Source organism: Rhinoderma darwinii, chromosome 5 (assembly GCF_050947455.1).
Source record: "Rhinoderma darwinii isolate aRhiDar2 chromosome 5, aRhiDar2.hap1, whole genome shotgun sequence".
NCBI lineage: Eukaryota > Metazoa > Chordata > Amphibia > Anura > Rhinodermatidae > Rhinoderma > Rhinoderma darwinii.
In genome coordinates this window covers 166,658,219-166,685,035 of record NC_134691.1, presented here as the reverse complement: position 1 = coordinate 166,685,035, position 26,817 = coordinate 166,658,219, and the positions used below count along the sequence as shown (strand labels likewise).

Below are 26,817 nucleotides of genomic sequence, written 5' to 3'. Positions count from 1 at the left end.
ACCGATAAATGGCCCATCAACTAAAACAGGTATACTCAGGGCATACACCTCTTTATTATGCTTTAAAAATAGTCTATGCTGCACTATGTAGGCATAAAAAAAATAGCTGGAGTGCTTCTTTAAAGTACTGACGTATTACATAAGTCATTGGGAGTAAAAGGCTTTAAAACATAACATTTTGGCTGCCTGCAGCCACTTCTAGAGGGTGCTTACTGCATACTGTAATTCATTATGTAACAATATTTGGTAAGTTCCTAAATTCCTCCTAATGGGGAAATGGGCAACCAAGAGGTTAGGTTTCAAATAAATGTCAATGCTGGGGACTTGGAGCTCTGTATCAGAAAACATTAAGCAGTAATACAACTTTGATGCCAGCAAAATCGGAAGTAACCTTTATAGGTGGTTTCTCGTAGTCATCATCAGCTGTACTTAAGACTGCACGACCGTCCCAGAGTTTTTAACAGTAAGCTATTTTTCCTGATCCACTATAGCCTATTAAACAGGTCTTTGAATGTGGCTATGTGATACTGTCATGTGTTCTATAAAGGCCTTTCATTCTACAGATGACTGGTGATTTGAGATTACAGACCTCACAAATGTGATCTCTGATATGTGGAAGAAAGGCATTATAATACACAAATGCCATTTCTACCAAGTGTCAAGGTTCTGGTGAGCTGCACCTCTTTTGGCACGCTGCAACTGGCTGTGACTAATAGAGTTGGCACCGGATGCAGTCATGACCGTCTGCTGCAATAATCGGCATTCTATTCATTTTCTTCCCCATCAGAATGCCGTGTTTTGTACCATAGCTCAAATAATATCTGCAAATCTCATAGTGTAACCAGTAGTTTGAGCAGCAGATGGGCCATCACTATACAGCTGCATCCCACTGAAACACCTTCCAGCCAGGCCTCATGAATGATCGCTCGCTATTTCAGCGTCAGACTAGCATTATTTAGTACGTAAGGATCATGGGCTTTCCTACAACTGTAGATCATTAGAAAATCTGCCACAAAAAGAAGCCTATATAAAAGAACAAACATCCTTTTATTTATTTATTTAACTCCCACCGTGCAAATTACGTCAAGCTCAATCCACCTCTGCTATGTTCTGTGCGACAAAGATGCATTGTTAAGCATCTGTATGCACATAGGCAGCCAAGCATGACAATAAGACTACTTTAAGTCTAGCAGGTTCCCTGCTGTATTTTATTGCTAGTTTGCCAACATGACGACAGATTCAATAGCAGACAATGAATCATTTTGAAGTCTGCATTCATCTTATTTAGAAATGTCATCCCAGACCTTTTAAATATTAGAGAAAACAAAATAGCAAGGCATAAAAAAAAAAGCAGTGAGGAGGAGATGATGTTTTGGACAAAAACATACAATAGCATAATACGGGGAGAAAATTAGATTCTGCTAATATAATAACGCTTGGTTCATTGGACTTTAATTATACTCTGCACGCAGCGCTGTAGTTGTCCGTGTCTATTTGAGAAAGTGAGATTGTCATCTTCCCTAAAGCTATGATAAAAGCAATAAACATATCTTGCAACACAGTGCCAGGGTGTAATGGGCGTTCTTTTCTATTGTGAGCGAGGAATAGATTAATAACTAGTAGAAGAATGTGATCTGCAGATTAGCTGCGCTATTTCAAAGCACTTTTCGAACATAGGCTTGCCCAAGGTATTAACTCATACCGCTATTTAAAAGGCTGGCAGGTCAAATAAATACAGGGCCATGCGAACGCCGATGCCCTTCAGTCCATTAGCGGTGGCTTTCATTACTAGTTCTGAAGGACCATCTCTCCCCAGACTATTACCTAATAGGCAGAATTACCCTTAAAGTGGGGAACGGGCCTGCAGGGCATAGCGCACAATGCAATATGGCAGCGGTGTCTTTTTTAAATGGATTGTCATAGGAGCGCACAAGCATAGCTGGAACAGCGGGATATCACCAGTCTCAGAACTGGAAGAAAACTCATTGACTTTCTTTATAAAGAATACTGGACCTGCATTTACATTATATAAAAAAAAAAAAAACTATTTTAGACTGCTGAATGTCACCTTTTAATTCATTTAGATGAAACAGACAAGACCAAAAGACTGGTACAAGTTAATGTGCTATTGACTTGCTTGCTGCGGCTGGAAAAGGTGCTGATATAATAAAATGCATGTGTGTGTCCTGTCCATGAACTGCTTCGATGTCTGAGAGGAGGTGGAGAAGTGAGCCCCTAACTCACCTGCCGCCTGCGTATCCCATTGGGTTTTAGCACAGTCAACAACACTAAGCTGACGGGGCATCAAAGAAAGGAGCTCTAAATGAAGGTGGTGGGAGCTAATTCTGCTACTTATTACTAAATCCATTCCGGCTTCTTCCGTGCTCTGATATCAGGGGAATGGTAATAAAATGTATGTACAGAAAATTGCCCAAGTCCATGTTTAATCAATTAAATCTCATCTAAGCCGACAATGAATTTTGTTTGGTGTAGTCCAGCAATAAAGGGGTTATTCCTTACCTCAGGCATCATTTCCTCAATGAAATGAATTGTGTAGTCAATGTTAAACCGGATTACTTTGCACAGGGGAATCTGCAATAGCAACAAGAACAGCAATCATTTTTAAGGTATAACTTGAGACTGCAGCATCTCAGAGCACTTAGCTCTAAACAAAGGCAGTGTATAAAACAAAGAAGAAGAGAAAAAAGTACTATAGAATGAGAGATGGACTTTCATCCTCCGCAAGTTCAGACGTTTCATCATAGTAGAACTGTATCGCCATCTAATGGACACAGTGTCTCTTACAGTGTCTCCCCGTGTAAATATCATTACCCAGTGTAAATAGCATGAATCACATCGGTTCAGCGTGACGCAAAGAATATCGTAAGTAAAGCACAAAAGGGCAGAGAGGTAGCAGCAAATACAAAATCCTTACATAGTCTATCATTCCAGCGTTAACATTATGCCAAATCTAAGTTGCATTCAGCTACCTGCTAAGATTAGCTCACATCACAAATCATAAGAAATACATTAGTAACCTATTGTCACATATTACTATAGATCAGCCATTTCTAAACGTGTTACTATAGTGAAACACCGGAGAAATGTTTCTATCCCCAGGGGACCCTTATTGAAATGCCTATCTAAGGGCTCATGCACATGACCATGCAGTATTTAAGGTCAGTAAATACTGCTTGGTTGGGCCGCGGAGTGTCATCCTAATTTTTGAACCGCACGCCGTAATAAAGTATAGGAGCGCGGTCCGCAAACGTTAAAAATAGGACATGTCCTATTTTTTGCGGGTCATTTCTATGGCTTGAACACACACCTGTAAATATACGGGAAGGTGTACATGGCCCATAGAAATACGTGCGTCAGTATTTTATCCGCAATTACCGATCCGTAATTGCAGATAAAAGCTACGGTGGTGTGCATGAGGCCTTAGAGAAGCTTGGTGTAAGACCGGATGAAGCATTTTAGAATTTTAGATCTGCTTTACCTGCACCCATTTTGGGAAGGCTGAAAATCGGTTTGCCATCAACACTGTAAAAGTGACAGGTATTGCTGCTGCCTTCTGGGTAAACCCCTGACCCAGTTCCGAGAAACCCCAGCGATCCAGGGAATCACTGTTATAGATAATGCAAACCTATGTCCAGCAGTGAGGTTCTTGTTTTAGAAGAAAGGATAATATAATTGGATTCTTTTTTTATACTGTATATCCAACCGGTTGACATTAATGGGGAACAGGAACTCGTTATTCCTTGCCATCAAGAAAAAAAGCATTCTTTATCCAAAGAGACTGATGACTAATAAAAAAAAATGCTCAATGTCTGTATTCCTCTGCCAGTACCTAAAATAGCACTTCTATGACACTTTATATAGAATAACATTTGGCATTTTAGCTTGTCTCAGCGTTAGAAGGTCGTGATGTACCACATAATCCAGAAATTGACAATCCAACACCGAACTAAAAATATGATAAAAGCTCCAAAAAAAATAAATCATAAAAACAGGAGACTAAGCAGAGATAACCAATTATAAGACTCCTTTGATTTCTATTGCCAATTTTAACAAGCAGTAAAGAGTCAATCACTCAGCCTGTTTCCGCAAACATCGCCTGTCTGTAGAATACGGCTCCAATTGAATACCCTTCAAAATCCAGCGCCAGAAGACAGCCGGAGCAGCTGATCTGTGCGGGGACCGGGTGCCGGATCCGCACCGATCATATACGGATGACCTATGCGGCGGATAGGTCATCAGATGTCCGGTCGTGGAAAACCCCTTAGAACCGATTCGCGTATTCTTTTAAAATTCCCCAAATCAATCACTAGATCTCTTAGAAATCAGCTGTAGTCTATGGGGGAACCCAGCAGCATGTGCTGATGTACAGATGGGGATCCTACGTAATAGTGTATGTTAGGATCCCTTTAAAATGTTCCTAATCTCTCATTCACATGGCTGGGTGAACGGTTTGCTGGAAAGCTATATGCTTTGTGCCAAAAGAGAGTTCAGATCTCGAACGAGTACAACGATGAAACCCGGTTATGATCCCAAATTTCTGCAAGTATGTGCTGTTATTTTTTGCATTGTTTATGATACCTACACGTCTTTCACAATCTTAAAACAAAATAATTTTTAGTGCATGTAATTCTTACACACACTATTTGCAACAAACGGCTGGTTGTGGATTGGTCACCTGCATTTATCACATTTAGCACCTAATAGCACCTAATAGCACATCCTAATGCGTCAATAAAAGAAGTCACAATTACAATCGTGTGTTCTTTAACCAGTTCAGGACCGGGCTATTTTGAGGACCAGACACCGTTTAGCCCTTTTTTTATTTGTTGGGATAACGACGTCATTTTTGCGACGTTTTTTCCGTAGACAATGCAGGTTTCTTTTTTTATCGTTTTTATACACACTTTTTTTGCTATTTTTGAATTTTTATTCATAAAGTTTGAAAATAATAGTAAAAAAATAAACTACGTTTCAGCTATTTTTTTTGGGTAATAACATAGTTTTACCCTAAAATAGACCTTTTATTTGTGATGGTCATTGTCTACCGTAAATTTTAATATATTACATGTCTATATTAGGGTAATTGGGTCAGCGCTAGCGTTACAAGAATGATTGGCAGGGACGTTTTTTTTTGGGGGTGGGTATTTTAGGTGTATTTATTATAAAAAAAAAATAATAATATTTATTTCTTTTACACCAGGCTTTTCCCCTGTAACTGGGGCTGCACAGCAGCCCCAGTTACAGAGGAAATCAGCCCTCTCATAGTGACGATTGTCACTAATAGGGCTGTGCTGGGTCTAGTTAGACCCAGCAGCAGTCCTGTCAGTAACGGCACCCGGCGATCATGTGACCAGTCACATGATCACCGGGAGGAATAGAGACCTGCTTCTATCCTCTCCTCAGGGTCCCCGGCAGTCACTGACAGCCGGAGACCCGACATTCAGCTGCCCGATCACGCGGGCAGCAAGTTAAAACCCGAGCCGTAAAAAGTCTATGGCTCGGGTTTTAAGGACCCTGACCGCTGGCCGTAAAAACACAGCCAACGATCGGGAACCAGTTAAGATCTTTTCCTCTTATGTGTTTGGTTGTTTTCCTTTATTTTCTATCCTGTTGCTTATATAGGACCAACATATTCTACAGCACTGTACAGAGGTTGACTACATTCACATCAGTCCCTGTGCCCAGTGGGACTCACCAATAATCTCCCTAGCACAACATCCACACATATATTACTAGTTTATTAGGGAGCCAATTAACTTGTCACTATGTTTTTGGAGTGTGGGAGGAAACCTGAGAACCCACGCTAAGGCCCCATGCACGCGACCATATTTTTCATCCGTATTTACGAACAAATTCATTTCTATGGGCTATAGACACCTTTTCGTATTTTCACGGATGTGTATCCGTGCCGTAGAAACGATAGAACATGTCCTTTTTTTTGTCTGTAATTACGGCACAGACTCCCCATAGAAGTCTATGGGTGCTTCTGTAATTACGGACGGTTAAGGATGTGCATCCGTAGCCGTCCGTAATCACGGAAGCTTTGCTATGCGACGGCAGGGTATTACCTAAGATTGCTCCCTGTTTTTTTTTTTTCTGATCCGTATTTCGGGCCACTGTTGATTTACGGATGATTATAAAAGACTACGGATCCGTATTTACGGATGGATTAAATCTATGGACGGGTCCATGTCCTGTAACATGGGGAGAACGGACAAACTCTATGCAGACGTTGTCCTTAGTTGGATTTTAACCCAAGAACCCAGTCCTGCAAGCCAAAAGTGCTAACTACTAAAGCACTATGTATCAAAACTTATTGCAATTAACATTTTGTAAAAACTTCATCAGCAGAAGCTGTAGCTTGCCTAGTTGTAACTGCTGTAACTGCGCATCTTCACACATTTTTTGTAACAGCAGTAACCTGCATTATTTGGGGAAAAAGTAGCACAATAGATTGATCTATATGGCAAATACTTTTAAAAGCCATTTTTCCCACCATGCACGTGCCTTTTCCTGTACTAACAACTGCCTCCAGAAAGTCTCCATGTAGAATACTATACTGGTTTGGGTAACTCACCATATCAAGATCTTCTTACCACATCTCCGGAGAAGAGAAACCTAAATAGTGTTTCATAGCTCTGTGTCCTTGGTATAAGGCATCCATATGAGCCAGGACAGCAAAGTGAATATTCTGAAACAGTTTGCTATAGAGTAGTCACCGAATGGAGTGTAAAACTGCAGCCACCACTCAACAGACTTGTTAACCTGGATTCAAAATATGATGGATCAGATAAGTAATCACAGGAAAATATTATTCCGACGAGTTAACAGAATAGGAACATCTTAGGACTCTTAAGGGTGGAAAATTGACTTGGCTCCAAGACTTTCTAAGGCCTTATTCACACGAACGTGTCCGTTTTGCGCACGCAAAAAAAGCTGCATTTTGGGCGTGGAAAAAAGAAGTATGGCATCTGTATATGGTTCGTGGCTGTGTGATTTTCGTGCAGTCGGCATCATTATGACACTCTGTTTTTAGGTTTACAAACATAAAAGCAGGAGGTGCTTTTCTGTGTTCATAAATTTATTTATTTTTTTTACTACTGTAGCGCGAATCACGCGCGGCACCCGGAAGTGCTTTCGTGTGCCGAGCGCGATTTGCACGCACCCATTGACTTCAATGGGTGCGTGCTGCGCGAAACACGGGCAAGTATAGGACAAGTGTAGCACGGACGTAATACACGTTCGTCTGAATAAGGCCCAAGACTGGGCTAAGAAAATTCCCCATATCTATATTACTAATATAATTCACCGCCGTTTTAAATGATCCGCCCTGAAGACGAAAGAGCCGGGAAAGGTTGGTACACAATGGCATACTGCTGCGTCAAACACCACAACAGACAGTACACATGTGAAATTAAAGAGAAAATATATCAGAAAATTACATTTACATTTGTTTTTTATTATTTTTTATTTCGGTGGAATTTTTTTTTATGTGATTGTTAATAAAAAAAAATGTTTGAATTATTCCAGTTTTCACACGGGTCACTACAGCAGACCGAATAGGCTGACACTTCCGGTTTTCGGCAGTTCACTTGCCACAGCTTTGCTGTACAGAATGGGAAAGTCATTTCATTGTCAGAGGGTGGGAGAGTTAGTGACAGCTGTATTGTACTGCTGGAAGACTAGATAAGATAAGAATACTCATACACAGGGGTGAGCACAGACAGCTCGAGGTCCCTGTGCAAGAACAGTATAGGGGCCCCTTGCTCTCCAATATCTTATCATAGATCACCACCTTATGTCACACTAACAATCCATCAGTAATTGTTAGTCATAAAATGCATTACCTCAGGCATTTATATGCAATCTAATAGATAAAATAATGCTGTTTTAAGGAGAAAGTGGGCCCCCTGACTTACTGGGCCATTGTGCAACTGCACAGATTGCACCAATGGTATATCCAACTCTGCACATACATATAAAGGCTCTGTATGCAGCTACCCTGTTAAGGGGGTTTTACACGGGGCGATTATCAGGCAGGTAAGCGTTCATATAACGCTCGTTGCCAATAATTGCGCTGAGTAAAAAGGCCAGCGATCATCTGATGAACGAGCAAACGCTTGATCATCTGCTGGTCGGATCGCTTCAAAAAAGTAAAAAAAGATTATCTTTGTCGGCAGCACATCTGCCTGTGTAAAAAGAGAGAAGCGCTGCCGACATGATAACGTATAGGGACGAGCGATCGGAGTAACGACCGCTCGTCCCCATTCATAGGGCCGTGTGACAGGAGCAAATGAGCGCCTATCAACGATGTCTCGTTGATCGGTGGCCGGTGTAAAAGGGCCTTTACTCCCTGGTCTCGAGGGGAGGGATTGTACTCCATCACTTCCTGCAGACTGTAATAACCTCTAACATTTCTCATTTATTCCCATTAATTTCAGCTGCCAGGAAGCACGCACGCACGCACGCACGCACACACTGCTGTATTATATAAGAAATATTTATAAATCACAATAGCTTTATTTAAAAAAAAACTAAAAAAATTATTACTTTTATAGACTTCCATCTAATCAATACAACGAAAACTAAATACACGAGACACCCTCTTTACCCTGAATAGTCTTCATCTTTATACCATTTGATCTGTCCGTACACATGGGACCAAATGTAATAAACTGTGCCAATCTGATTATAGAAAAGTTCACACCTATTAATTGCAATTAATTTTCACTCCACAGCACTTTCATGCAAGGTACTGGAGATTGAGAGGCAGGGAAATCTGTGCGAGGAAACGTATTCTACTTATGTGTATATTCATTAGACTAGGGAAGAATCTTCATGTGATTACCAATTTAATTTAGAGAGATCTTCTTGACATTAAAAGTCCTACCACTTTTATAGGCATCTCACATTGTGTGCGCAAGGGGAATGAAACAGCAAAGGGAGAAAACGCTGCCTCTCACAATACAAAGTTCTGATGATCGATGTGACCGGCATACACGATCCTTACCCACTTCAAGGTAAGCTACACACAGACCAATAGAAAATAAAATGAAAAAAAAAAAAAAAAAAGGGACACACCAGGGACAATACTTTTGGTATACTCTAATCATTTCCATTCAAATCGAGGACGAGTTGTTAATCGATGAAGTGTGAACAAATATGAACATTGGGTACCGAGCCACCGCTTTCTACAGGCTGTAAAGCATCAAAAGTGCAGGGATTTTTCTTTGTCCCCGACATTCAAAAAGTGTCAACCGCTACGGCTTTACCAGTATTCCAAACGACAGTCCAGCCTAGTCATGTGGCGGGCAAGGATAGCTAGAACAAAGTTACGTGGGGACTGCAATGATTGCCATAATAGTGGTCACAAGTTTTCATACAATATTGAAACGCATGAAAGACGACGAATTAAGAACTTAGGCTCTGTACATATTAGCCGAATGGCTTTTGGATCCATGTTTTCAAACTAATAAATCTTGACGGAGCCCATTGACTTTATTAAGGTTTGTAAGGCCAAATTTACAAGATGCGTATTACGTGCGGATTTGCCGTGTATATTTTCGTGCGGCAATCCCGCAGCGTAACACAGTAGCAGCATTGTAAAGGACATTCCAAGTAATCTCATCTACACTTTGCAGATTTTTTTCTGCATGTAAATTGACCTGCGGTGCAGGATTTTAAAATCTACAGCATATCAATTTATCTTGCATTTCCGCTTTCAAAATGGATCTAAATAGTTTTAAAAATGCAGAATAAATCTGCACCATTTTCTGCATCAAAATGTAAAAACTGCACCTAAAAATGAATTTTAAAAAAACCCTATTAGGTGTGGATTTTACCTGCGGAATTACCTGAGCTTACCTGCGGTTTTGGGGCAGATTTTGTGCACCAAATTCTGCAACGTGTGAACGTAGCCGAAGGCTTCAAGCGCCCATTGTTTCCAAAAATACCAGAAAGGCTAATGGAAACCATGTCCACCCGTATTGCCGCAAATGTGAACAGAGCCTTATATTTAAAAGGGATTATTTTATTTTTTTACGTAATCTGAAACACTGCTTAGTGCAAACTTTAAAATTAAACCGCAAAATACACAGACACATATTTTAAGCTTGTGCGAGTGGATTTTAATAATTTTTTTTTACTTACCACCTACTCTAAATGAAAATTGCAACTAATTGTTACCCAAAAATCTTTTAAATTGAATAATATCAGTTAAGCTATGTTCTAGTAGGACGTCAGAATGGAGATTAAAAGCAACACAGTATACTCCCTACCATTCCGCTATAAAATATAATAATTCAGATAAGACCATAGTAAATTTCACAATACTTTAGGCCCCATGCACACGAACGTGTTTTTGCGTCCGCAATTCCCCCGAAAATCCACGGGAGAATTGTGGACCCATTCACTTCTATGGGCCCATACACACTATCCGTGTTTTCACGGGTCCCCGCATGTCCGCAAATCCGTGCCGCACAAACTCAGGACATGTCTTATTACGGCCCGCAAATTCGATGAGGACATGCCCATAGAAGTCAATGGGCCCGTGGAAAATGCGGGTACACCTCCGTGTGTCAACCTCAGTTTGCGGATTTGCGGAAGTGTTGCTAGGCGACAAACGGGAATGAGTTCTGTCGTCATCCTGTTTTACCTAGGCTTTTTTTGTTATCCGCATTTTGCGGATTACATTACGGATGAACTGCGGATTACATACGGATGAACTGCGGAGGACATTTCACGGAACACGGTCCTGGAATTTGCGGACCAGAAAAACACAACGATCGTGTGCATGAGGCCTTAGTATTTGGTTCCTTTAAAATATTTAAATATACAAACTCATTAGTTACTTATGTTATCTGGGATTCGATGTGTCATCAAATATACACATGGAGGAATTACACCGGTTACCAGTACACTACACATCTCTGCAGGACCAAAACCTAAAAGGCAGCAGATGTTTATACAATATAATATATACACACATATATCAATCTAAATATATATGAAATCAGATGGGTAATGCTGCATATCTGAGGTCGAAAAAAAAAAAAAGGTCTCCGGTTTTAAATCACAAAAAAAGTAGAGTATTTAACACAATGTTTTTACATTATTTTTAGTTTCATTTTATATAGAATAGCCTTTTAACCAAGGCCAAATACAGTAACTATCCTTATTAGTGTGACATGGATTGACTACACTGTGGTAGGATCGCAAGTGTTCACTGGGAGCTTAATATTTATGTATTTATGTCACTGTGTTAACTTGTGGGTTTTCCACAAGACTTTTCGGGATGCATTGCCTCCCGATGATCTGCAACCCTCAGCTCCCTTTACTGGGGAGCGGTCTAGACTTAGGCTCTGTCACCAGTTTAATACTTCCCTACTTTATACTACCTAATCTAATAAACGCTTTGTTGTAGGACACTACTGGGGCTTTTTTTTTGTTTGTTTTTTTAAAACTTGTTATTGACAAAGTTCTGATCATTTTTAGATTTATGCAATTTTTTTCTAAATGCCGAACTGGGCGTTTTTTTTCGTTTCACCAAGTGGGCGTTGTAAAGATAAGTGTATGACGCTGATCAATCATACACTTCTCTTCATTCACGCCAAGCTTTATTCACAGCACAGCGTGATCTCGCGAGATCACGCTATGACGTCACTTACTCCCGCAGTTCCTTGAACGGAGCGATGGGAGAATGACCGGACATCGCCTCCAGCCAAGCCAGGACTGCTGCGTCGTCCTGGCATGGCTGGAGGCCATGTCTAGTAATTCTCCCGTCGCTCCAGTGAAGGAACTGCGAGAGTAAGTGACTCCACAGCGTGATCTCGCGAGATCACGCTGTGCTGTGGATAGCATTGGTGTGTCTTCACAGTCCATAGCCAGTCCTGCAGCCTTCAGTACAGATAATTAACCTCTTTACGGGTAGTTAACCCCTTCACTGACCTAGACCACCAGGGATGTTATTAACCCCATTCACAACACTAGATGCCCAGTATTAACATTTGTCAGCGAAGGGATTAATTATACCATTAACCCCCTCACTGCCTCAGACCATGGCATGTTACCATAAATCACCTTCACTGCTCTAGGTCACAAGGGATAACCTCCTTACTGCCCTAAACTACCAAGGATGTTACCCATAGTTGTAGGGAAAATTAAGACTTTCCAGATGTTTTCCACAGAGATAAGAGCACAAATATATACAGTAGACAGTTGTGGAAAAATTCTGCAAATAAGCCTTTTGTTCACATCTGCGTTGGGGTCCCGTTCTGACGTTCCGTCGGAGCTTTCCGTCAGAACGGGACCCTGAACAGGCACAAACTGACAGACAGAAAACGGAGGTTTCCGTTTCCATCACCATTGATTTCAATGGTGACGGATACAGTGCCCATGGTTTCCATTTGTCTGTGTTGTGCACCGGACACGTAGTTTTTTCCAGAAGCAATAGCTTAGTCTGTTCAGGGTCCCGTTCTGACGGAATGCTCCGACGGAATATCAGAACGGGACCCCAACGCAGATGTAAACAAAGCCTAAGAAGGCTTTCAAAAATAGAAAGATTTTTTATCAATTAACAAAACACAAAGTGAATGAACAGAATAGAAATCTAAATAAGAATCAATATTTGATGTGACCACCCTTTGCCTTCAATACAGCATCAATTCTACTAGGTACACGTGCACACAGTTTTTGAAGGAACTCGGCAGGGAGGTTGTTTCAAACATCTTTGAGGACTAACCACAGATCTTCCTTGAATTCTTCTGTATCTTCATGTAATCCTATACATACTCGATGATGTGGAGATCAGGGCTCTGTTGCCATATCATCACTTCCAGGGCTCCTTGTTCTTCTTTACACGGAGGATAGTTCTTAATGACATTTGACTATGTTTCGGGTCGTTGTCCCGCTGCAAAATAAATTTGAAGCCAGACGCCTCCCTGATGATATTGCATGATGGATTGATGGATAAGTATGTGCCTGTATTTCTCAGAATTGGGGATACCAATAATCCTGACCAAATCTCCAACTCCATTTGCTGAAATGCAGCAAGAAACCTCCACCAAGATTCACTGTTGCCTGCGGACACTCATTGTTATAGCATTATTATTCACCGATTTGGAGAACAACCACAGTCCCCGTCCAAACCACCAGAGAACGTCCCGTCAACCCATAAGGTATGGGGGAAAACATGTATGCAATAAGCGGACATGGCTCATCTCTGCATCTATGGTCCTTAACGATGCCCATTTCTTTGTGCTTCTTCAGAAGAGCTTGAGAAAAACCTTGCTGATGCAGTATAACTACCTAGTCTCTTATTGCTGTGCTCAGTCTTGCCATGGTGGACCTGTGACATTTAACGGTCTTATACAACTTCACCTTTTGTAGCAGAATTTGTCTGTTCCTCACCCACTTTTAAGCTTCCTACACAGCTGTTTCTGTTAGTTAATGACTGTTTCAACCTATATATGAAAAGGATCATAGTGTGAAGGATGGTTTATTTGCTTATATTCTCTGTATGAAATTACATTGTGAATTATCAAGCAGGATGCCGAATTACTAAGATATGTAATATGTGAAAGTGATTATAATAATGTTTAAATGATTTATTTTCGTGCAGCAGCCATCTTGTCTGGAGTTCCCATCTTGGTTCTTTTGTAGTGAATAAGAAAGAAATTGTTCCTTTAACACCAGTAATGTTGATTTCGTATGTTTTATCTTTGACCTTGGCTCCCATACGAAGGTTGCAGAAAAGGCACAGGGAGTGAGATGGGAGGGTGGCAAATATGCTTGTGGAAATGCCTCCCCCATCCTACAGGAACATTCTAGCCTAGAGAGAGAAGGCCACCTGCAAACCTGATGTGTGAAGAATTATAATGATGTATCTGGAATGTATCGTATGTCTGTAATTGGCTGAATAAGAATTGTCACATTGTCTCTGATTGGTTAACCTCAAGCCTACACCCCTTCTGAATGATAGTGTTATAGTTTGAGTTTGGAAATAAACCTCCAGAGGAGTATTTTGAGCATATCAGCAGCGTCGGTGTGTTTTCTTCTCCTCTCTCGATATACACTACCGTTCAAAAGTTTAGGGTCACTTAGAAATTTCCTTATTTTTGAAAGAAAAGCAGTTTTTTTTCAATGACGATAACATTAAATTAATCAGAAACACACTCTATACATTGTTAATGTGCTAAATGACTATTCAAGCTGCAAACGTATGGTTTTTAATGCAATATCTATATAGGTGTATAGAGGCCCATTTCCAGCAACCATCACTCCAGTGTTCTAATTGTACATTGTGTTTGCCAACAGTGTTAGAAGGCTAATGGACTATTAGAAAACACTTGAAAACCCTTGTGCAATTATGTTCGCACCGCTGTAAACAGTTATAAAACTGACCTTCCTTTGAGCTAGTTGAGAATCTGGAGCATTACATTGGTGCGTTCAATTAAACTCTCAAAATGGCTAGAAAAAGAAAGCTTTCATGTGAAACTCGACAGTCTATGCTTGTTCTTAGAAATCAAGGCTATTGCATGCGAGAAATTGCCAAGAAACTGAAGATTTCCTACAACAGTGTGTACTACTCCCTTCAGAGGACAGCATAAACAGGCTCTAACCAGAGTAGAAAGAGAAGTAGGAGGCCCCGCTGCACAACTGAGCAACAAGACAAGTACATTAGAGTCTCTAGTTTGAGAAATAGACGCCTCACAGGTCCTCAACTGGCAGCTTCATTAAATAGTACCCGCAAAACGCCAGTGTCAACGTCTACAGTGAAGAGGCGACTCCGGGATGCTGGCCTTCAGGGCAGAGTGGCAAAGAAAAAGCCATATCTGAGACTGGCTAATAAAAGGAAAAGATTAATATGGGAAAAAGCACACAGACATTGGACAGAGGAAGATTGGAAAAAAGTGTTATGGACAGACGAATCGAAGTTTGAGGTGTTTGGATCACACAGAAGAACATTTGTGAGACGCAGAACAACTGAAAAGATGCTGGAAGAGTGCCTCACGCCATCTGTCAAGCATGGTGGAGGTAATGTGATGGTCTGGGGTTGCTTTGGTGCTGGTAAAGTGGGAGATATCTACAAGGTAAAAGGGCTTTTGAATAAGGAGGGCTATCACTCCATTTTGCAGCGCCATGCCATACCCTGTGGACAGCGTTTGATTGGAGCCAATTTCATCCTACAACAGGACAATGACCCAAAACACACCTCCAAATTATGCAAGAACTATTTAGGGAAGAAGCAGGCAGCTGGTATTCTATCTGTAATGGAGTGGCCAGCGCAGTCACCAGATCTCAACCCCATAGAGCTGTTGTGGGAGCAGCTTGACCGTATGGTACGCAAGAAGTGCCCATCGAGCCAATCCAACTTGTGGGAGGGGCTTCTGGAAGCATGGGGTGAAATTTCTCCCGATTACCTCAGCAAATTAACAGCTAGAATGCCAAAGGTCTGCAATGCTGTAATTGCTGCAAATGGAGCATTCTTTGACGAAAGCAAAGTTTGAAGGAGAAAATTATTATTTCAAATAAAAATCATTATTTCTAACCTTGTCAATGTCTTGACTATATTTTCTAGTCATTTTGCAACTCATTTGATAAATAGAAGTGTGAGTTTTCATGGAAAACACAAAATTGTCTGGGTGACCCCAAACTTTTGAACGGTAGTGTATATCGGTATGAAATATCCTGATTAGGATGCTGGATAAAGTGCCTGGCCTGAGAGTCTGTTGGACTCGTCTAAATTTCAGTCTAATATTTTGAGCCATTGACTTCCACGACAATAGTTATCGCGTTTGTCATCATTGATTGATCATACACCTGACTATAATCCTACAATTTCCATGACTTTGTGCAAGTGTACGTAAAAGAATTGATGATGTTTTGAAGGCAAAGGATGGTCACACCAAATATTGATTTGATTTAGATTTCTCTTCATTCATTTGTATTTTGTTAATTGATAAAAAAGCATTCTTACTTTGCAGCATTTTTCCACAACTGCCTAAAACGTTTGCACAGTACTGTAGATCTATATATATATATATATATATATATATATATATATATATTTTTTTTTTTTTTTTTTTTTTTATTTTTTTTACAGACATTCAATATAAATACGTGAAGATGCAAGTTGTCGGTATTCTGGTGCGCTCCGTTGTCTGTTTCCGCACCGATCAGGAGATTATACAAGTGAGGACATGTGCGTTCAGACCAACTCCCCACCAATTCCTTTATAGAAAGTCACTCAGATTTCTGTCTCAACACATGCAACAGACTTCCAATTAAATGTAAGATACTTTACGGAGTAGCATTTTAATGTTTATTGCTCATTTCCTTCAGAGCTCATTTCCTTCGTACAAGCGCTGCTTCCCTTCATTTCTTCTTGCTCACTGAATCGTCGGAACGCATTTAGCGGTGATTCACATGTATTGCAACCTTTTCTCCCATTGAAATGAATAGGAGAAAAGACTGCAATACCTAGTGAATCCGCTGCTAAATGTGTGTTGACGACTCTGTGAGCAAGAAGAAATTAAGGAAAAGCAGCGCTCGTATAAGCGCTGCAGCCCCTTCAAAACTCGTCCCATCAGCTATTGATGGTCTATCCTGAGGATAGGCCATCAATGTTTAGTGGCTGGGAAACCCCTTTAAGTAGTATTTATGATGTTGATGTACCTGTAAGATAACGACTTGCAGATTTTGGTCACAGGAAACAAAGCAGGGTCATGATAGAGCATCTCGAAGATGCTTGTGGATGAGGTGACGAGAGGTGGCTCTCTCAGATGGAGGTGAAAGTTTGTGAGGTGAAGATACCTTGGACCTCACACCTGAGCCTAGGTTACTTGGTCACTGGCCTAACCTAGCAGAATTCCTGTAGCTCCAACACTGCTCTGTAGTTATTAGTTTGGTACCGCTCAGACGGAAATGCCAACCCCAAAAATTTGAGCACCCTGCAACTGGGAACTGCATAAAAATATAGAAGTAAGACACCTGCACGGTTTCATTTCAAATTTGAAGTTTCCAGAAGGTGGGAGGAGCTTAGCTATCGTGGACCCTGGCCTAGATATTCAGTTCGTTACACTGGTCAGACAGGCAGTACAGTTAACAGCAAAGTGGAGTTGCTCCTGGGTCCATCCATCTAGGATCCAGAGGTAGGCTGCCTATTACACCAGGCTATAGAGAAGCTCGCAGAAAGAAAAAGAACAGCTTTGAAAAAAGGAATTAGTCTAAGAGGATGTTCACATGGCTTATTATCAGGCTGATTTTGGAGCAGAAAAGCCTCAATTTACAATCCAAACACACTTGAAAAAAGCCTGCAGTTTCCAGGTGTATGCATGACGCTAGTCGGATGGCCATAATGTCATAGATAAGTAATGTCCCTCCAACCCAGCGATGACGCGTCGTCCGGCCGGCCAATCCCCGCCTGCTACCGTCATAGATCTGATGTCATGGGCAAAGACACGCCCCCTGACCCGCAGCCAATCACCAAGCAGCAACGACATGTGTCCCTGGTAACCTAGGGATCTGTAAGCGGCCACAAACACCCGCTGTGAGAGCACAGTGGCAACAGGACACACATCAAAAAGAACTGAGAGAACTAGCCATCAGTACACAATGTAGAACCAACCAATTTAAAACCGTAATGATTAGCACTCGCCCATTATAAAGCGGGAGAGGAACAGATAAACAGTACAAAACGCACACTAAACGATCCCTGTAGTACGTAAGGGACCCTATTTTGTGTATGAATGGCAGAAGAGGCCAAGCAAAACTAAATGTGTTACTTAGGGCAGCCACCCCATTAACAGGGGGATAGTTAGCCTAAACCCAAATGCATGGATGAGGACAGTAAAGCCAACCATCCAAATTATGGGGACCACAAATGTCTGCCATGATGGCACAGTGAACCATATCATGCCCTAAGAAAATTGCCAAGACTAACAGCATAAAGCAATGCAAGGAAACGGCAGACATTTGTGGTCCCCACAATTTGGATGGTTGAGTTTTCTGTCATCATCCATGCATTGGGTTTAGGCTAACTATCCCAGTCTGTGTCATCGCTGAGTGGGAGGGACATTACTTATGTCCGGTCTTCACCCGGCGCGTGTATGGCTACCTGACTAGTGTCGTGCATACGCCTGGAGACTGCATAGAACGCAACAGGTGCTCACCGGCTATTAGGTGTTGTACATATGAATAAATGTGACCCCTGATGATGTGCTCCAAAAACGAGGGGTGCAGAAATGGGTAGGGACGCAATCTTAGTGGTAACTGTGATCGAAGTGTTATTTAATAAGAAGGGAGAGTGACATGTTGGTGCTTGAGATGTACATGGATGTGTGCACCCTCCCGTCTGATGTGGGGCGCGAGGTGTGATGATGAATTTTGAACGCGCCTCACATTAATAGTAATTAATCCCATCATGTTTCTCAGTCATAATGGGTTAATGTGTGAGGTACATGATGGGTTTAATTACTATTAATGTGAGGAACATGGAGGTTAAATTCATCGCACCTCGTGCCTCACATTAATAAGTGATAGAAAGCCGTGTTTATTTCATTTTTTTACAGCGTACACATCATAAATGATGCAAAAACATTGTTGTGCGCGCCATTACTGAATGTGTGATTATTTTATGTATTGAGACTTATTTAAATGTTTATTGTAAAAAAGGTGTATGTGGTTTTATTTAAATTTAACAATACTTTGTTTTTAAACTTTAATGTACTGACATATATCAGATATGTGCCAGTACATCAGCCTGTGGACAGATATGTCCTAACAACATGAAATATGGCAAGACAGCCCTAGGGTCCGTCAATAGACCCTGGGCTGTCTGCCCATATATGGTATGGCCCTCGATCGCGTCACAGGAATTCCCTGTGACGCGAGCCAGGGGCATCCCCCCTTCTCATTTTCTCCTGAATGCTGCAGTCAGCTGTGATCGTAGCATTCAGGGGAATAACGGCGGAGATGAGAGGTTGATCTCCGCCGTTATAGAGCGGGGCTGCGGCTGTGTAATACAGCCATTGCCCCGCTCCTGACAGGAAGTGCGCGCGCGGTCAGCATGAGGAGGTGCGGCTGGCGCTGCACTAATGAGCGGCAGTTCAGGCACTGAGGACAGAACATGGGGGTGTTTTGCAGTGCGCCCGCCCGCCATGTTCTGTCTCCAGTGCCGCCGCTCATTAGTGCAGCGCCGGCCGCATGGCATCATCCTGACTCCGCGCACTTATCATGACTCAGGAGCGGGGCTGTGGCTGAATTACACAGCCGCAGCCGCGCTCCCATACATTCATGTATTACTATACTGAGCTGTGCGGCTGCGCAGCTCAGTATCGAAATACAGGAAATAGCGGTATCGAACCGTTTAGGGATGCACAGTATCGAAACAGTATCGAAGTTTCGATGCACCGTGCATCCCTAATATCATTATATATTTTTTGAGAGGCAGAGAAAACGGTTTTCGCTGCGTTTTTTGCCCGCGGCGCTCAATGGTCGCAGCCAAAAAATGCCGCGAAAAACGCGGCAAAGAGTGCAGGCAGGTCAAAATCTGCCTCAAAATTCCTGAAGAAATTTGGAAGCAGATTTTTCTGCCTGCAAAAACCTCTGTGTGAACAGGGTCTTGGGCGTTTTTGGAACCGATTTTCTATTGACACTATGACAAACGCCTCAAAAGAAGCTTCAAATTAAAAGAAGGTTCATTTTCAGCTTCAAAAGCCCCTTGAAATCAGAGGCTGTTTTCCCTTGAAAACAGCCCCGTAATTTTCAGATACTTATTTTTCTACGTGTAAACATACCTTAAGAGAAACTGAGAGTAATGCCCATTGTACACGACCAAGTGCTACTCGGGCCGCTTTTCACAGCATCCGAGTGGCACCCGATAGTTTTCACGGACCCATTCACTTTAGCAGGTGAGTTTGCACGGACCCTGCTATCCATGCCACGCACCTCCAGTACACGTTGCCACGCACCTCCCAGTACACGATGCCACGCACCTCATCTTCACGCGTGATCTCTCGTCTTCACGGGATCTGCGAAGGCGGCGCGACGACGTCATAGCGTCGCCTTCACATAACCCGTGAAGACGAGACACCACACCTGAAGAGGTCGGCGCTGCATGAGTGTCATCGAGCCGCCGATAGCCAGCAAGGGAACTAGCAGTTCCCTTGCCAATCCCCATGGCACAGATCCATTTTTAACGGTTGTTACATGTATTGACAGACGTTAAAAATTGATCCATTGACTTCTATGGAGGCCGTCAGGCCGTGAAAACGGCCAAAAATAAGACGTGTCCTATTTTTTGACGCCCATTATTCACGGGTATAATAAATCTGCCTGTGAAAACGTTTAAAACAAATTTTATTTAACACAATTCATCGTTGAAACATGTAGGGCAAAGATTGCCAAAGAATCCAGATACAGGCGTTGGCAAGCGAATCCAGATTGCACGCAATAGCTTGCGGAGTATAGACATGCAATTAGCACCTGGATAGGAGTGCCTGACATGAAAAAAATACCCCGCACATTTAATTCTGCCAAGTGTCTGAAAAATATTTAAATGGATTTGCCTGCCACAGATATAAAAGACACACTTCCCAACGCGTTTCTGCACCACATAGGGGAGCGTCCTCAGGGGTATATTTTGTCTAGTTTATCTTTATTAATGAAAGGCCGGTCAGCATGTGTTATGCTGTTCGTTTCAATTTCGGCACGCATGAGACATCTGATGTCGGTCCCAGTACGCGCCGGGGAAATGCTGAGAACTTATACAAATCAAGCCCCACCTCCCTGGCCACGAGCATGGTCGAGCCACACCAATCAGAACATGAGACGTCAGAACAGACGCCCATCCAACCAGCCGGCCCCCTGGTAATCAACCGGCCAACAGGATCGATGCATACAGCATCGATGGTAACGTGGGGGGAGCCAAATGCGGCCGAACACATCAAACCAACACAGCACCGAACCGAATGCTGTGCTACAGCAAGAGACGAAACTAAGAGAGTGACAGCCCAGAACCCGCAATCAGGGCCAGTACACAGCAGAAAAACGGGACTCAAGGAGTGAGACAAGGAGTAGACAGGCAGGCAACCGCAGCACAAGCCAACGCAAAAGCACATAGACCGCCGCATCAGCATGTCCGAACCAGAACAACGCAGCAAGACCGCAAAATAATTTCAGCACACTTGGCAGAATTAAATGTGCGGGGTATTTTTTTCATGTCAGGCACTCCTATCCAGGTGCTAATTGCATCTCTATACTCCGCAAGCTATTGTGTGCAATCTGGATTCGCTTGCCAACGCCTGTATCTGGATTCTTTGGCAATCTTTGCCCTACATGTTTCAACGATGAATTGTGTTAAATAAAATTTGTTTTCAACTTTTACACAGATTTATTATAATTGAATAAAAGCAAACGTACACCTACTATACCCGAATTTTTGAATTTAAACTATATCCATTATTCACGGGCCGTTAAAAAAACGGCCATGTGAATACACCCATAGAACATCGTTCTGAAAACGGCCGTGCGACGGGCTGTTTTTCACGGTCGTGTGAATAAGGCCTCTCTTATTTTTCCGTCAATAGAGTGGTGTGAGGGCTTATCTTTTGCGGGTGGAGTTGTAGTTTCTATTGGTAGAATTTAAAGTACCATATAATGTACTGGGAAACTGAAAAAAAATTCTTTGCGAACTGAAATTGGAAAAAACATTCCTCCATTGTTTTTTTGGCTTTCGTTTTTACGGCTTTAACCAGTAAAAACGACAACAACTTTATTCTGTGGCTCAATACGATTACGGTGATACCCAAAAAAAGGTTTTGTCTCACTGCATTCTGAGAACTATAATGTTCTTATTTTCTGTGGAACGAGCAGTGTAAGGGCTTATTTTTTGCGGGACGAGCTGTAGTTTTTATCAGTACCATTTTTTGGTACATACAATTATTTGTTCATTTTTTATTCAATTTTTTGAGAGCCGAGTTGACCAAAAAACAGCGATTTTGGCGTTTTAAATGTTGTATTTTTTACGTTGTTCACAGTGCGTGTTAAATAACAGTATATTGTAATAGTTCAGACTTACAGACGTAGCCATACCAATTTTGTTAACTTTTTTTTTTTTTTTTTTTTACATCACTTTAGAGGAAAAAATGGGAAAATGGGGGTTCTTTAAACTTTACATTTTTTTTCCACTACTAAAAACGTAGTCACTTTTTTTTACACATTCTATTATTTCCTCTAGGGGAATTGAACCACTGATTGGTGGTACAGTACACTGCAATACTAATACTAATGTACTGCAGTGTGTAGTCATTTTTACAGGCTTACAGGTAGGGCTTAATAGAAGCAGAGTGAAGGCAGTCTTGGGGGCCGTCCCCCTCTTTTCAACGCCTCACATGCTGCAGTCGCAATTAACAAAACCATTTGAGGGGTTAAACAGCCAGGAACAGCGTAATCACGGATCTCTGCCATTAGTTCAGCTTGTCAGCTGTAAAACACAGCTGACACCCAGAGCGTATGGAGCACATTTGGTGCGTGAGCGCGCTCCATACTTCTTCCCCCGCATCAGGACGTAATAGCACGTTTTTTACGCGAAAGGGGTTAATTTTGAACAACACTGCCATAAATGTAGGCAAGTTTCATGCTTTATACTATTAGCCCTGACACCCAATAGCGGCAGAAGTAGAACAGACCAGGAGACATTACAGAGAAAGAAGAGAATTGATATGCTTTAGAATTGCAAGGGTAATATCAGAAGAGAAGCAGTGAGAGAGCGGGTCGCCCCGATGCTTTGTTCTATTAAAAGGACTGAGTTTATTACAAGAAATTGTGCCTCCATTTCATGTGGAAGATTGTAACCGCCATTTTTGAAACTTAAGTGAAGTGTGCCGCGAGCTAGCCTGTTCAACTGCCACCACAGTCTCCTGTCTTCAATTGCACCTAACACCAAGGGCACCTCAGCCGCCATCAGGCAGAAATCTGTCACAAGGGAGTGCCCCGGGGGAAAACACTGTCACCATCATCATCATTTGTGCAACCCCCTCATCACTAGCTGTGAGCAAGCCCTGAGAGAGTGGGAAGGCCTATTAGCCACCATGATCCACACAGAGCCCAGCCGGCAGCCATTTTGTGGGCCTATGCCTTTCCCTTCATTCCTGGGTCTCCCGCTCGCACGCTACACATATATAAAATGCAACAATTGGACAGTGAATTTCTAAACCATATGAGAAAAGAGACACTTACGTTTGTGAGTGGAGAATGAGCGAACATAGAAAAGCCTTCAAAGATGTATTCATGATCATCGTACTCTATGACGGTTGGCCGGTCAGTCTAAAACAAAAAAGGTAGAATTTAGTAGATTGGGATAAAGATGTTTGGTGCCATTTAATGTTTATTACTCAAGGAGTCTAGATAGTGACATTTCTTTGGCAAGAGGCTGCCTAGCAGGGAAGGCAAAGTCCTGTAAAACATGCTAATCCGTTGTTTCTAGCTCACAATATTTTACTTAATGCTTCCATAACATTTCCAGGCACTTTTCCAGGTGATCTGGATGCCCAGACTCTGGGCCAAGGATCAGGAGAAAAGAGTAAGTGACCGACAGTGTAATGCAGCATCAGTCTGCTGCCAACATCTGCCTCCAGGCAGCAGAGAGGTTAATTAAGGAGCAGCCGAAGCAAAATAAAATGTTGCCCACAAATTCTAATTTCGCTTTAACCTGCCCTCTATATGTTAACAAACCATTAGTAGGGATGGGCGAATAAATTAGTGCCGAAACAAAACAGGAGATGATTGGGAAAGTTCATTTCAGTTGCCAATTTGTAGACAACACACAAAAAAAAATAAGTAAAAAACAAAACAAAAAACACAACAGAGTGGAATTCATCAATCTCTTTTTATGCTCACTCAAGAAACCTGTTAAATTCGGAATTGAACGTTGGGAATTTACCTCCATTGATGCATGCAAAAATACTCTGTGTAGCTAGCTCATAATTCACAACAGGATTGAGCATCAGAAGTCAAAGTCAGGAGGAAAAGCCTTTTATACTGCATCAGCAACTAAATAAAAACCCTGCAAACATCTAGCTGTGTGGGAGTAAAGTCATAACTCTAAGCACTTGATGACATTTATATTGGGGAAGATGAGGCAAAGACATCCATTACCAGGGAGCGTCGGAGCCCTTACACACCGCACGCTCCGGTACAGTCACTGTGGGGCATTCAAATACAGGACTGACCAAATGATCCACCAAGTTATTTAGAAAATGGCATCTGAAATGTCATTTCTTTTGCTTCTGATTTGACTCCCAGGCTCATACAATATGCCATTCAGATTGTGGATATGCAAATAAGGCTGATTTTGCCTAAACCTATCTATAATGCACTGGTAATGTCTATAGGAAACAGCCTATTAGGCTATCCGATACGCAAAAGCACATGGCATATCCGCCCTGGGCGCCGCAGGGAATTTTGGCTGAAAAACTGCACCAAATTGTGGTGTAGTGTTTCTGTCGGAATGTCTGCTGCGAAAAACTACACGTATATAAAAAAAAAAAAAAAAAAAAACACCGCATACTTACTCTGACGTCCTGCAGACCGGCCTCCTGTAATGACGTTTAATGACGTGACCGATGCAGCCTGTGATTGGCTGCAGTTGTCACGTGGGACGAAACGTCATCCCAGGAGGCCGGCCTGGATGAAGTAGCACAGAATTCTGGGTATAAGATTTATTTTTCTTCCAAGTTGCGCTACTAGCAGCGGAATCGCTATTTGTTGCGGGTTTTACCTCCCCATTGAATACAATTAGGAAAAAACGCAACAACAAAGTACGACTGACATGCTGCAGGTCAATTTTTGAGCGTTTTTTCCACTCATCATTTACCTAGCGTGTGGATGAGATTTCTTTAAATCTCATCCATTTTGCTGCTACCGTATTATGATACGGATTATCCGCAACTAAATCAGTTTCGGAAACTCTGCAGTATTTACGCAACGTAGTGTAGAGTAAGTAGTAAATTTGCTTAAAGGGATTCTGTGACCATTTTCTTCATTACCAAAAAACAAAGGAGTGTGCAGGTCCGCTAAGCAATACTATGGTTACCATCTTCCTAGTTCATCTATGAAGCCAATCAGCGCCAAGAAATCTTTCCACCTGCTGCAGGATTTCAATGAAGGGAGTCCCGACTTTACTTGTCATATGTAACTTATTAGTCAGTGAAATGACAAGTAGCGTGGTTTACTTGTCATACGACCTGCCACTCATGTTTAGAATAGACTATCTGGCATTGTTCAATAGTCTGCATTTGTTAGGGAATATGGCACGCTAGCCTTCAAATTCTGACCGGTGCAAACCATACCAGTCGTAACATATCTTGTCCACTGTGTGGATCCAAATTATCATTCACATAAACGTCCAAATACACAAACATAACCGCCAGTATTGAAACCAGTCATAATCTCAACATCAATGTTGATTTGGACTCGCACAAATATTCATCAAAAACGAGTGGAAGGGAAACGAGGAGAAGTTGCCCTCAGCAATCAACGAGATTCCAGCTTTCCTTTTTAAGAGGTTGTTTAAAAATGAAGGCAGAAATTCAATAAGCATGAAATCGAGAGCAATCGGAACAGAAAGTGTTGTCATAAGATCACAGAACTGCAGCCTCAGGCTTCAGGCCTGTAATTTGAAACACTGATAAGTCTGAACAGAAAGAAGAGATGAAAAAACAGCTTGCACATTTTTAATGTAGGCAAAATATATTTTTATATACAACTTTTCTTTGATTTTGCCCCTCAAAAAAAGAATTAATTTGCAAACATTGTACTATATATGGGAAAAGAAGGGCTTACTAAAGGTGTGCGATAGAATTTGTGTTGCTTTCAACAGGTTTATGAGAACGAGTGAGAGAAATACTAAAATGAACACACATTGCAGAAAAGAGTTTCGGAACGGACCATTTTAGAAATACTTACTAAGAAATTTGTGGGTGGAGACACTGTGATCCTGTAGTGGAAAAGACGTCCTGCATTGTTGGTCATGGGACGGCACGACTTCATCGACTGACAAACAAAAACAGAACGGAAGGGAAGGTCCATTTACGGTTATATTCACATTTGCGTCAGAGGCTTTGATGATGAAATAATCTGACAGACCACAAGAAACCCGAGGGACCCCACTGTAAATCAATGGGGTTTGTCGGGCACCAGTGGAATCGGTTGTATGACAGATCCAGCACTCCGTTGTGACTTCCGTTATATACCGAAGCAGGACGCAGAGTCTAACATAAATCAATCAGAACACCACATGTCCATATTTTGCCACAATTCTCAGTATACGGAGGAAAAAGCATAATCTGGCTTTAGAACGTTTTTGATTAACATTGAAACTACAGCAAAGACTTCCGTCTGTATACAAAAAAATATGATAATCAGGCGCGTACCTACAATTAATTCCCGTCTAAGATCTAAAGGCAATCGGGACACATTTTTTATGATCGGAGATTTGGATTAAAAACTCAGCAAAATGGCCTGTCGCAGCTTGTTGCCATGGTGAATCGTGAAATAATTTGTCGTTTCCTTACAGCTAGAGGGGTCAGTAGAACCAATGTTTTAACATGTATGGAAATGTACAAAAGGTGCATCTGCTAAATAAAGTCACAAATTCAGTGTTTGGGCTCGGAGGATTAATTTTCGCCCAATGTTCCCAAATGATGCAAATTAGCTTTTAGGATTTACATATTTAACAGCAATGTTCCTTTCTTTTATTAAAAATGCAGAACGTTTATAAGCATTCGTGTTCCAATT

General features: G+C 41.8%; 1 protein-coding gene and 1 long non-coding RNA gene across 2 annotated transcripts in view; one reads left to right on the top strand and one right to left on the bottom strand.

The window, feature by feature from the left end:
- LOC142651716 (uncharacterized) overlaps window positions 1-16,295 on the top strand; it is a 47,661-nt gene extending 31,366 nt beyond the window's left edge. Inside the window, exons 2-3 of the long non-coding RNA XR_012847700.1 lie at window positions 8,923-9,041; window positions 16,124-16,295. This is a non-coding gene — a long non-coding RNA (uncharacterized LOC142651716). The remainder of the gene's footprint in view (window positions 1-8,922; window positions 9,042-16,123) is intronic.
- The window catches only part of DROSHA (drosha ribonuclease III), a 270,019-nt gene that overhangs the window by 205,922 nt on the left and 37,280 nt on the right, over window positions 1-26,817 (bottom strand). Inside the window, exons 8-10 of the mRNA XM_075826743.1 lie at window positions 25,987-26,073; window positions 23,260-23,346; window positions 2,521-2,592 (exon numbers count right to left, since the gene is read on the bottom strand). Of these exons, the coding sequence (XP_075682858.1) occupies window positions 2,521-2,592; window positions 23,260-23,346; window positions 25,987-26,073 (246 nt within the window). The remainder of the gene's footprint in view (window positions 1-2,520; window positions 2,593-23,259; window positions 23,347-25,986; window positions 26,074-26,817) is intronic.